Source organism: Papilio xuthus, unplaced genomic scaffold (assembly GCF_000836235.2).
Source record: "Papilio xuthus unplaced genomic scaffold, Pxut_1.1 DF829129.1, whole genome shotgun sequence".
NCBI lineage: Eukaryota > Metazoa > Arthropoda > Insecta > Lepidoptera > Papilionidae > Papilio > Papilio xuthus.
This window is the reverse complement of record NW_013529520.1, coordinates 2,617,650-2,630,663: the sequence shown is the minus strand read 5'-3', so window position 1 is coordinate 2,630,663 and position 13,014 is coordinate 2,617,650. Positions and strand designations below refer to the sequence as shown.

The 13,014-nt window shown below is 32.1% G+C and overlaps 1 protein-coding gene across 4 annotated transcripts; it reads left to right on the top strand.

Moving 5' to 3' along the window:
- Positions 1-157: 157 nt before the first annotated feature.
- Herc4 (HECT and RLD domain containing E3 ubiquitin ligase 4) lies at positions 158-11,268 on the top strand. 4 transcript variants are annotated; one of them, XM_013316351.1, is made up of 21 exons: positions 158-502; positions 721-892; positions 1,190-1,426; positions 2,002-2,158; positions 2,439-2,547; positions 2,996-3,127; positions 3,544-3,726; positions 4,098-4,121; positions 4,505-4,576; positions 4,960-5,148; positions 5,439-5,618; positions 5,762-5,896; positions 6,193-6,351; positions 6,667-6,843; positions 6,933-7,199; positions 7,360-7,537; positions 7,903-8,081; positions 8,215-8,406; positions 8,738-8,880; positions 9,084-9,192; positions 9,287-11,268. In XM_013316351.1, exons 1-21 carry the CDS (start codon positions 437-439, stop codon positions 9,437-9,439), a joined length of 3,213 nt encoding a protein of 1,070 aa, XP_013171805.1. In that variant the 5' UTR covers positions 158-436; the 3' UTR covers positions 9,440-11,268. The 4 variants fall into 4 exon arrangements, with proteins under 4 accessions (XP_013171805.1, XP_013171811.1, XP_013171819.1 ...); XM_013316357.1 differs by lacking the exon at positions 4,098-4,121; XM_013316365.1 differs by lacking the exon at positions 4,505-4,576.
- The last annotated feature ends 1,746 nt before the right edge of the window (positions 11,269-13,014 follow it).

Below are 13,014 nucleotides of genomic sequence, written 5' to 3'. Positions count from 1 at the left end.
AATTTTTACAAGGTCTACAATAAATATGTTCTTGTCCAAAGTAGGCAAAACAATTCTCTGGGCGAAATCTGTCAAATCCACCCTATTTTTCTGATTGGCTTTGCTGTAGTCTTGATGCGGTCTAAATGTCTAGAGACTCTATGGTGTGTCTGGTTATCAATCTATGTCAACTCTAGTTTATGGTCGGTTTGTGGCCGAAAATCTGAAAAACTGAGATTGTTCTCGATTCCGAATACATTACTTTTCGGTGAATACCTGATTATAGAAAAATCAGTATAATGTTACAGAAAATTCGCCGGTAGTTCTTTTATGTTAACAATAAATTCAGTAGTAAACACATTTTTATCTCCAATGCTTTCACAATATTATTTGTGTAGGTTACTTTATAAATAGTTAAATTCATTCAATTTACTTTTGTGAAATCTAAAGAATAAAGATGTTTTGTTGGGGTAATTCAACTCATCATGAGTTGTATATAAATGGTGCAGATATTAAAGATTTGGTAAGTCCTCATATACATCAATATCATTTGAAATCAATAATTTTTCACACTAAAACTTTTATGGTTGTGAAATTCATTACTTTACATTTCATAATAAATAACCCGGAAAGGATCTGATTGTTCTACAATTTTAAAACGTTTTACAGTTTTGAAATTTACTTACTATTACACTTATCAATAATTAAATTATAATTTTCGTCCCTGCGCTTAATGTATAGGTAATAAAACCAACATTATCAAAATGGAAAGAAAGCAATCACTTACAAGTTGTAGCTGCTGGAGAATTTCATACCCTTTATCTAACAAACAATGGACATTTGTATTCTTGTGGAAGTAATGATGTGGGCCAACTTGGACGTCATACACAAAGCAGTGATGGAGAAACCCCAGGTATTAGTAACTATGATAAATATTGTTTAACATTAATAATATTTATGGAATATTAATATTTTTCAATAGTCTTTAAAATAAAAAAAAAATCTGCCAATTGTATTTGAAGCCCTACATGACCTTGCAATTTTTGTTAATACTATTATGTAAACATGTTTCACTCTACAATATTTTTTTAACATCATACAGAACGCAAAGAGAATAAGTGGCACTGAATGTGTTAACTATTGATTGAAAGTGGTGAAAGTTTGTAATAACTGTATTCAATAATTATCATAGTTGATTAATTCCTTTTAGATTTGGTGGAAACTTTTAAAGGCTGTACAATATCAACAGTAGCATGTGGCATTCAGCACTCAATGGCCCTGGATGAATGGGGTCAACCATTCAGTTGGGGTTCGGACAGTATGGGACAACTGGGGAGCAATCTTGGTGCTCATGCTCAAGACAAGCCCAAAATTATTAAGTTCCTTGCAGCAAAAAGTGTAATACAGATTGCATGCGGATCTTATCACTCCATTGCTCTAACAAATAGTAAGTTATATATACATTGTTAGGTTTACATTTTATTGTTTAAATGATGGACCATCTTAAAATCTTTAGTTATTCAAGTGTTGCATTGAAAGGCAAGATATAATCTTAGTTTGTACCAAAAATAAAAATTATATCCAATCAAAGAAAGGTGATAGGGATTTAATTTTTTTATATCACAAGGTAGCAAATGAGCAATCAGATTCTTGAAATTATTCAAATAGTGAAGCAATGATTGTCCATAGCCATATGCAATTGTAAATGTGTTGCCTATCTTTAATCAACATAGGAGGGGATACACAGAAAGAAAATACTTTACCTTCCCATACATCCCCTCATCCTGAAAATCCACTTCTTCCCATCCCTTCCTTATAAGAAAAAGGGTGGGGAGGTAAAGAACACTGAAATTAGGTCTCTGGGATGCACTCTCATCAGATAAAACACGGAATCTATCACTCTTAATTCGGCTTGGCTCTATCACTGTTAATTCATGTAATTTATGATTTTTCTGTGTATTTTCGCAAATAAATATTTGTTTGTTCATTACATTTTCTTATACTTTTTTATATATAATGTAGATGGTGATCTATATTCTTGGGGTGCAAATAGTTATGGACAATGTGGCTTGGGAAATATGACAAACAAGGAAACCACTCCACAACAGATTACATCATTGTTTGGTGTGCCTATAGCATTGGTGGCTTGTGGTAGTAACCACACATTTGTTTTATCTAAGTAAGTTTTGTTTTAGTGATAAACAATTATTAAGTGTTATTTTAAAAGAAAATTAAATAATTATGTTAGACATATTTTAACAGAATTCATTGATTCTACATTATTTCATTTACCTGATGTAAATATTTTTAGAGAAATTATCTTGGAAGAAAAGGAGTTTTCTTTCTTATGTGATTATTTTTTTATGAAATTCTTTTTGCCAAATAATAAAAAAAAAATAAACACAACAATATGTATTTTTTTGCTCAATACCAACAGTTTTTTTTTTTTTTACTTTTAGATCCGGTGCAGTTTTTGGTTGGGGTAAAAATAGCAATGGACAATTGGGCCTACAAGACAGGGAAAATAGATATTATCCTACACATTTGAAAACATTGAGAAATGTTAAGGTAATAATAAAATTCTTAACACATATTATTTTTAGAAACAAAAGAATAAAAGTAAGTGAAACAAGCAATGTGAATTTTCATTCTGGTTGTTTTAAGATAAATTATTTACAGATTGTGATGTGTATATTGTAAGTAGATTTAAAGTGAAAAGTGGATGTAAGTGTAAGGCTTCAATCATTTTGTTATACTCTGTAAAAAAAACTATTTGTGAATTATCTGTATGCGAAGTTGTTCTTTTGTCCTTTTACCGATGACCTTGATCTACACATGACTACCATTGTTGTTTTTGTTGCATGCAAATAGAATCGGATTGAATAAAAAGATGTAAACATTGTAGTTTGACATTGTTGATAAATTATCAAATTTTGCAAATCACTTTTCTATTATCTCCTTTGTAAAAGATAAAGATTTATAGATGGTATTCATATATGATTTTTTTTTCTTGTAGGTGTGTCATATATCATGCGGGGAAGATTTCACAGCATTTCTGACATTGGATGGAGGTGTGTTTACTTGCGGCTCGGGAGAGTATGGTCAGACTGGTCATGGAACCACCAGGGATGAGCTAGTTCCTAAGAAGGTATTAATTAAAAGTATGGAATGTTTCCCTAACTGCTTGTCTGATGAATAGCCAAGAACTAAGTCTAAACACACTTCGGATAAGAAGTACTCTTTCTCTTAATTTATATAATGTATGCAATACTTTATAGATTTTAAATCCCTCGATTACTTCATGCTAGGTGCTAGGTAAGCAGAGAGAGGTACAATCTTACCTCTTAATTATGTTATAAATCCAAATGTTTGGATGGATGGATGTTTGTTTGAAGGTATCTTTAGATTGACTACATGGATATTACTAAAATTCACATTGGATACTGATTAAGATTTTTATTCATTTCGCGCGGACGTAGTCGCGAGCAGCAACTAGTTTGATTCATATTCATTCTAAAGTATCATATAGTCAGGTTTATTATAATGATGTATTGGTTGTTTTAGGTGATGGAACTTATGGGTAGTACGGTGACGCAAGTAGCCAGCGGACGCCGTCACCTGCTGTGTGTGGTCGGGGACCGCATCCTGGCATGCGGGTATGGTGCGCGCGGTCAGCTCGGCTGCCCTCACATGACCTTCGCTTTGGCACCCACACCGGTACCCTTCACACCTAATGATGATTCACCGGTCAGTAATGGTATATACCATTGGTTTTTGAATTCTCTATATAAAACATATCATTATTATGTTTCTCAAAACAGAGATACCAGTATGTTTTTAAAGGGGATTTTTGTCTTAGAAACCCATGGTCAGTTGTTTAGACCTACTTAGAGTAGATTTAGGGAAAGGAATCCATACTAAGGAATGGAGAGACGAGAGTGTGTGTACGATAGTAAATTATTATGTGGTTTACCTGATGTTAATACATCAACCCCTTGGTATTGGTAGCCTTTATTTTGGAAACGAGGAAGGAATTAAGAAAATATTAGAGTAAGGAACTTTGTATTTAATATTGCTGAGTAACATATAATGAAGTATGTTTTCTTTTTCCCATGCAGACTGATAATATTGGACAAAGTAAGGTGAATAACAAATTAAATATTTTCTGTAGCAGTCAATGCTAATGGTATTTGTAATTAATTATTTTTCTCTATAGTGTCACAAAAATGCACGATCCTAAGTCTTTAGGTAGTTATTTAAACTGTTTAAAAACTAATATTAACTGCTTCTTATTTAGGCAATAGATAAATTTATGTTTATAGATAGTTGAATAAGTAGGAATGTTTAGGTTAAAAAAATATTTTAGGATCCAGTTGTAGTAGTAGTGCTAATAAAAACTCGATTTTTTTACTGCCTTTAAGCTTTGGGCTGTTTTTGTGGGATGCTGTCTAATTTCTATTAAATATTAAATTCATAAGGATTTAATAATAAAATGGTTAATAACGGATTGGTATCCTTTTCGTAGCCCCGGAAGAAATCCAAGATGGACAAGGCTAGGAGTTCTAGCAAAGGCAGCGGGCGGTTCTCTAAACTTGACGTTGAGTTTTTTCCATTTTTAATTCATTATTACGTAAATAATTTAAAGTAAAATTGTTAATGCTTGCATATTGATAAGTTTATGTTTTAATTTTACAATTATAAAATTATTATGCCCTAAGTTAAAAGACAGGCTAAATTATAATAATTATATGGTAATTTTTTTAGTTAATCAACATATTAGAGTGTGTATGTGTTGAATATAGGTTATATAAAAATGTGAGATATTATAGTACAAATTAGATAAAAAGCATGTGCTAGTATGGCTCCAGTATGATATAGGAACTTTATTTAGTCTAATTGCCTAATCTATATGTCCGTGTATGTCCATATATATAATTTTGAGGTATACTGTATGCATTTATTGTATTTCTTTGTCAACAGTTCATATCGGATATATTCAGTGGTCCAATAAAAGTGTTTGCGGGAGGTGACCACAGTTTTCTTATAATGAGCAACGATAAAACTCTGTCAGACTTTAGAGTGCCTGATGCTAAGAAACAGATACTAACCCTCACATTGCCGAGACTTGCTGCGTGTGAAATGTTCAAAGATGATGATACTGTCAATCAAGTAAGTGTTTTTTATTTATTGCTTAAAACATAATAATGGCTAAACCTGCCTTTTATATTCATGAAAATAAAAAGGTTCCCTATGAAAGGCGAAACACATTTTATGATCGACAAATTGTTCTCTTAATTTTGTTCAACTGACAGGAGGGCAAGGACATGTCTATGAGTGAGGATTTGATACTATGCCAAATTATCATCTTGATAAAGTACTTTTTCCGGAGAATTATATAGTTAAAGAATGTAGCTGAAATAATGTTAAAAAATCTCTAAATGTTTGCTAACATTTTGCAGGATTTGATGGCATATTTGGAGACAGTGTTTGGTTCACTGGCATGCATAAACGGTTCATTCCTGCAGGCGAACAGTGCTCACTACGGATGCAACACCAAAGTGCCCGGCGTCGATTTAAAGAGAGCACAAGAAGCGTTCACACTTATAAGCAGATTTGAAAATACATCTATAAAAAATCTTGTAAGTGTCTAATAAGTAAATAAAGATTCTTTGAATGTAATTTTAATGTGGTTTCGGTCACATAATTTGTCTTATTTATATTATAAATGTACATCTTTCGATGTATGTATGGATGGATAAATTAAAAGAAACTTATTTTACAGATTTTCGCTCACTTAACAGAGAATATAATAAAGAAAATGAAAGCATCACCACCTGACGCTGAGGTACTCCGAGTATTCTTGATAGTACCGCTATACCATGAGATGAGAAACCCACGTCGTCATCCTGAATTACAGGTACAGTCATTTTCAGATATCTTGACGGTTCTTAAGTTTGCTTGAGTCTATGCGCAGCACCTTGAGTCGCCAAGATATATGAAACGATTTTTACTTTTTATTGATATTGAAAAGAAAAGATTTTAACAAAACAATCTTAGTGTGAATATTATTTTTGGACTCGTATAATTTTATATTTATTGGTTTTTTGATTATGGCTAAGACGTTTTCTACTAAGCAAAATACGTCATCATGGTTTATAACATCAAGATTCCTGTCCGTATGTATGTATGATAAGGATTTTTTTTATTTTTCAGGGTCCTTTTGCAGAAGCATTTAATAAATTAGCTACGTACCCACAAAAGATCGTGCAATTGTGGTGGGAAGCGCAACCAACTGATTACTTTGAAATGCTCGTGGATATATTCAAGAGTGTTATTGTTTACGAATTACATAGTGTAGTGCGAGTTAATAAGGTATGATAAGGTTTATCATTTATTAAGTCCTTTAGGATTTAGCTTTTTATCTTTCGATAGTATATTATTTTAAAATGTTGATAAGGTCAAGGACATTTTTTGTTTTATAATACAAGATGTTATCTTCATATCAAAAATATGATGTAATTAGAATTTTAAATTGCATCACACATATTTTGCATTGATCTTTTTTTTACCCTTATATTTCTCTAGTTTAATGGCAAATTAAAGTCATAGGAAAACAAGACTTATTAAAACCTGATACAAAGCAGGTTAAATACATTTTGTTAAAAAAAGAAATGATATTGTTTTCAGAAATTATCGTTCACACACAGTATAGTGCAGATTTTGAATGCATTATCATTCTTGAATAAAATTAATTTCGTGAATCCAAAGAAACCCAAAATTCCAGCGGAATGTTTTTACATAGATGATCTGTGCGACTATGTGGACATCGCGACGGATTACATACATTGGCTTGCTGATCAAGATGTGAGTATATATTTATATTATGAAAGTAAATAACAAAGATCTCAAAAAAATCAAAAAACAATTCTCATATACCTATTAACGTTTTGCAGTCTTCACAACCGCATATGTGTAACTACGCGTTCTTATTCGACGTGCAATGCAAGTCTTTGCTATTGAAGATAGACCAGCAAGTGCAGATGCAGATGGCCATCAGCAGAGCGGCCACGCAGATACTGACACGCCTCTTCTTTGATCCCACCTTCGAGTACCAGAGGAACCAATTCCTGAACCTCACGGTCTCGAGGAATCATCTGGTGAGGGATACCATGATGCAGATCAGCAGCCATGATACCTCACAGCTCAAGAAACCGCTTAGAGTATGTATTGGTTTTTTTTCTTGCATAAAATTTGGTTTAGAATTTATCGCCTTTACAGTGCTCTGTAGTTGTGAAATTCTACAAAGAGAATGCAAGCAATAACTAGGCACAATCGACACTATATCAATTAGGAAGGATGATTAATCAGGGCTTGTTTCAGGTAGAATTCGTGGGTGAGGAGGCGGAGGACGCGGGCGGCGTGCGCAAGGAATTCTTCATGCTGCTGCTCAAGGAGATCTTCGACCCTGTCTACGGCATGTTCAAGCAGTCCGAGGAGACCAACATGATATGGTTCTCTAACAACCCCTTTGAAGATGACGTCATGTACTATTTGATTGGTAATTTTTTATTTATAGTTATGGTATCGCATATTACGTATAGTCCGACATTTTATGTAGTAAAAGGTCAATTTATGTCAAAATATTGAACGGAAATGTTTGATATCTTGATCAAACAAATTGTTTTGTTGGATACTTTACATGTTGGAGGGATAGATGGATGCTATTAAGTATTTTCAGAACAGATCAAGGGATTTTAATTAAATTTGATGTAGATGTGGTCTACATGAAGACGTAGGCTAATTATGTTTTTTTTTAATTCCGTGCTAACGAGGTCGAGAGCAAAAGCAAAACGATATGTTTACTGCATCGTAAAATTTCTTATACTAAATGTAATTAAAAAAAACACGTATTGTATGTTCCAGGTGCAATATATGGTCTAGCTATATATAATTCAATAATTATATACGTTCCGTTCCCATTGGTGTTGTACAAGAAGCTGCTCGGGGAGTCAGTTATGTTGGATGATCTGTCGGATTTGTATCCAACATTAGCCAACAGTTTGAGGAGTTTGTTAGAGTATCCAGATGAAGATGTTGAGGAGGTTCGTGTTATATTTCTTAATTACGTCGTATAACAAAGAAATATTTTGTCTATGGTTAAAATATTTAGGCTTATGTATTCTACAATATATGTAAAAGTTGATAAAGCTAATTAAATTACCTTAAATATTTCAGGTGTTCAGTTTATGTTTTGCGGTGAACACGATCGTGTTCGATGAGATTCAAGTGCACAATCTGAAGGAGAACGGCGAGAATATTCCTGTCACGCACGAGAACAAGGAGGAGTACGTAGAGTTGTACGTCGACTTTCTGCTCAACAAATCTGTGCTTAATCAGTTCAAAGCTTTTGATCAAGGATTCCAAAAGGTAAATATTTATTTTTTGCAATATACAAGATATATCTAAAATGAAAAACAAATTTATATCATATCGTTAGTTGAAATCATGATTTGATGTATAAACTCCGAAACTACTAATTTGAAGGAATGATAGTTTTATTGGAAATCAGGGCGCGTTTTTTTCTTTTCAAATATCTTGGTGGCTCAAGGTCATCTGCAAGTTGTGCAGTATTCTTCCCCGCTTCCCGCTACGACACACTACACCTAACATTGTGTTCCGCGCAACGACACGGCCGAATTAAAATCCGCCAAGATATCAGAAAACTGTAATATCTTTATAAAAATGTTGTTTGTTCCAGGTGTGCGGAGGTAGGATTATAAAGTTGTTCAGGTCGCACGAGCTGATGTCTGTGGTGATCGGCAATGAGGAGTACGACTGGGAAATGTTTGAGAACAATTGCGAATATAAAAATGGTTACACTTCTAGTGATCCACAGATTAGGTACATTTTTTCATTAATTAATTTTTACATTTTTTTTCTATTTTTTAATCATATGTAGTTCTTATATTTGACATTATTTGAATAAATTTTAGTGTTAATTTCATGATAATTTTTCGTGTGATGTTGGCAGTAGTGAAACTATAATTACTCGTATTGTGCTGTATTCAAGTAGATAGAAATATACCATAGTATTTTATTTACAGATGGTTCTGGGAGGTGTTCCACGAGCTATCTCTGGAGGACAAAAAGAAATTTCTGCTGTTCCTGACGGGCAGTGACCGCGTCCCCATACAGGGTATGAGGGATATCAAAGTAAGTATCTTAAACAAATACAATGAAATATTTGTATAAGAAAATTTCATCACTAAAATTTGTCTGACTTTTAACACTTCTTGTGTCTTTCCAGATCAGAATACAGCCGGTAGCAGACGAAAGGTTTTACCCAGTAGCGCACACATGCTTCAATCTTCTCGACTTACCGCGATACAACACCAAAGAAAGGCTAAAGTACTATCTCTTACAGGCCATACAACAGACGCAAGGCTTCTCCTTAGTGTGAACACACCATATAATAGTCCTATCGAATGTAATTCGATTACGAATTGGTTATTTTATTATGTTGTAGAAATCGTATTGAATCAAAAATAGGCAGTTTGGATGTTGAATTGACAATAAGATTTATAAATATTTTTTTAACTACAAATATAAATTCGCGACCCTATCAGTATGTTATTCAATTTCTGGGCACTATTGTAATGTACCCAGGATTTTTTTATTCTTATATGTATAGTCATGACTAGTTTACTTTTATTTTTATTGATACTACCTCGCGTTTACAAAATCAGAATAATTTGTATTTTGCAGTTTATCCGTCCGGTTTTCACACGTACAAATAAAGTGAAACTTTAAATCGCCTCAAATTATAAGGAGACAAGGATCTTGTGATCGTCAGAACATATCTGAACTAACAATTCATCTCGACAGAGTCGTTTGACCAATGAGTGAACGGCAGTTGCACGTTTTGGTGTTGCCATTTTCATAATAATAAAATTCCATAAAAATATCACGCACGATAACACATAGGTTAGTTTGCTAATTTGTTTGAATGTATCAATTTAAATTAGGAATTACTACGAGAACTTAGGTTATAAATTGCAAATCAATTGCTTGGGATTGCAATACAACTTTTGGTAGAATTTAGGAAATTTTTTGTCACTGGTAACCCTAAAAACTTTGCGCCCCTGTCAATGTCAAAAAACTGCCATAAGATCCTTGTGGCACCATAACATGAGATGATATCGCAATTACGCTCTGCAAAAATACTATTTTTGATTCTTTACGAACTAAATGATGTTTTGGAATGTTGACAAGTTGTACTAGGGACACACCTTTAGTGCGCGGTTAGTTTATAATAAAATAATATGGTGAGCCTCCACTGTCGTAGCATTTGTGTCATAACAATATTTCCTTCTCACTCATTTGCTGAAGAAGACAGAGACAACAATAATGTTCCTATACATGTGCTACGACAATTCACTATTAGATAAATTCTAAATTGATTTTATTTCGAAAATCACAATACACCTATAGATTTATAGGATGCCTGCAAGATAAACAGCTTTTTGTTACCATTAGTGTTTGGGAGTTCGGCTATTGTATGTGATCGTTGTTAATAAGGTAAAAAGATCAAAGTACATTTTAAATTATGTCAAAGATAAACCAGTTATATTGTTTTTTTTTTAAATTATGTTAAAGCTTAAAACTTATAGTTTTGAAATAATATGTGCCACTGGTTTTGTTATAACTTGATGCTTAACTTCAATTATGGTTAAAGTGTCCAAACTTTCATAACACATTATTATAAACTAAATAAAAATTACTATACAAATACACTTAATTTGGTGTCAGCACAGACTAGTTTTCACCCCACCAGGGACTCTAAAGAAGGGCCCTATGTCTAAAGAAGGGCCCTTCTTTAGATAGAAGCGGCTCGTAATGTACGAAAGTGTAGTAGTTATTATTTAATGTTTAAAAAACTGTTTGTGTTTATATTTGTATGTTTTCATCAAAAAATTACACATATGTGTTAAAGATAAACTGTCACTAGCTTTTCATAACCACAGCGAGAAATTTAAACTAGTCTATGAAATATAAGACAATAATACAGTAGTTTGGTATTTATAATTTTTTGTTCACGACATTTAAATTTATATTTAACATATAATTAAAACTGAACTTTATTCTATAAGAAATACGGCCTATAATGTGTGACGTGACAGTGGTCAATCTGTCGCTACAGTGGGCACAAATTTATGCATGATATTTTTTTAATAATACTCCGAAGAATAAATTATAATTGCTTAAAACCTTCTTTTGAAATTTAATGAATTTTATCTACATCTTCATATTATTTATTTTATAATGTATGTAAATTTTGTAAAATTTTTATCCCCATAGCTATATTATATTTTATATGCGTCATTTTAAAGTAATACATGCAAATATTTTGTATTGTTATGATTAACTATTACTCGTTGGTTTCTGAGACCGAAAACTCTGTATTAAACATATCATTATCCCTATCTTTGTCTTTGACAAAACAGAGATAACAATATGTTTTAAACTGATATTTTGGTCTCAGAAACCCACGTTTATTATCTCACATGGTAGAAAATTTTCTCGAAGTCTGATTTAATGTCTATGTACAATGTAGTTTCAAAATTAGTTAAAACTAATAAAAAAATATTATATGCAATCTATTTTGAAGAAATAAATTTATCGGATTTCTTTATTTAATTGTATTATATTGTTTTTATTGCAATTTGTTTAACTTTTCTTTTATTTAGATTTTTAATAACAGAAGCTTTTAATTCATAATCAGAATTTGTCATTGTTGTTTGTTGTATAAATGATGTTTAAAGAAAGATATTTTTGTAACGGTAATTAATTTTATTTTATTCTATTGTTTATAATCTGCATTTATTGATATCAACATTTAAGCGAGAAATGACAGGAAAAACTTAAGAAGTGCAATGCTGGCTTGTTTTTGGGTGAATATTTATTTGACGATTCTTAAGAAATAACATTAATATTCTAAATAAAACTTTATAACAATGTTTTAATTACGGCTGATTTGGGTATTTTTGTTTGATTTTTATAAAAGTTGCAGGTTAAGTTGACACTACATAAATATATTGTATAAAATTGTAAAATATTTGATATTGACACTAATCAATTTCTGAGCGTTAAAGTTATGATATCTGAATGTCATAAATAGTGTACATTTTAAATGTGTTTAACAATTTATTGCTCAAATTACCAGTCCCTTGTATTCGGTTTTCAATAAAAAAAGCGATTGTAAAATAGTGCATGGGCAATTTGCCCTTACAGAATATCTAGGGAATTAATATTGTTCCTTTTTAGCTGACTTCAAAATGAAAGAGGTTATAATTTCATCTGTATTTTTTATGATGTAGCCATTGTCGTGTCTGTATGTTACACTGTGATACCATAATCCTCCCGCTTCAGATGAGCTTGTTGACAATGCATAAATCGACACTTATGACGTAAAGAGTTATATCTCATATAAGATGTAACTCTTTTCTTGGAATGTGTCGATATCGTTATAGGAGTTGTTCGACATGTACAAACACTGCGTAGCATTGCTAGTTGTCTGTTGTAATTGTAAAGCATTTATACGTGCACCCGACTCCGTGCTCTGGTGTGGTTTGTACGCGACGTTATGTATGATATTAAAATATTTTTGTAAATATTTTTTTTGTTTTTTTTTGTCCTATAAAATATCATAAGACATAGCTAAATCGCCGGCTAATCGTTTGCAGATTCCTTTATTGCCATTTTCAGTAAAAGTGCTAAAATAAATTTTAAACGAATAAGTTTTGGGATCAAAAAATCACAAATTTACATTTCCGACGACTTTTTCAAAAACGGTTTCCTATGTTCTACATTTTATAATAATTTATGTACTGTTTTCAAAGTCTCTGCCTGTTGGCAAAATAATAGTAATAAAAAGTTTTTCATGTTTGTTCCAAAATAGATTTCAAACAACTCCCCGCAGAAAATTTCGAGGGTCAATATGTTGAAATTATAAGAGATGACAGGTGCGATAACTAT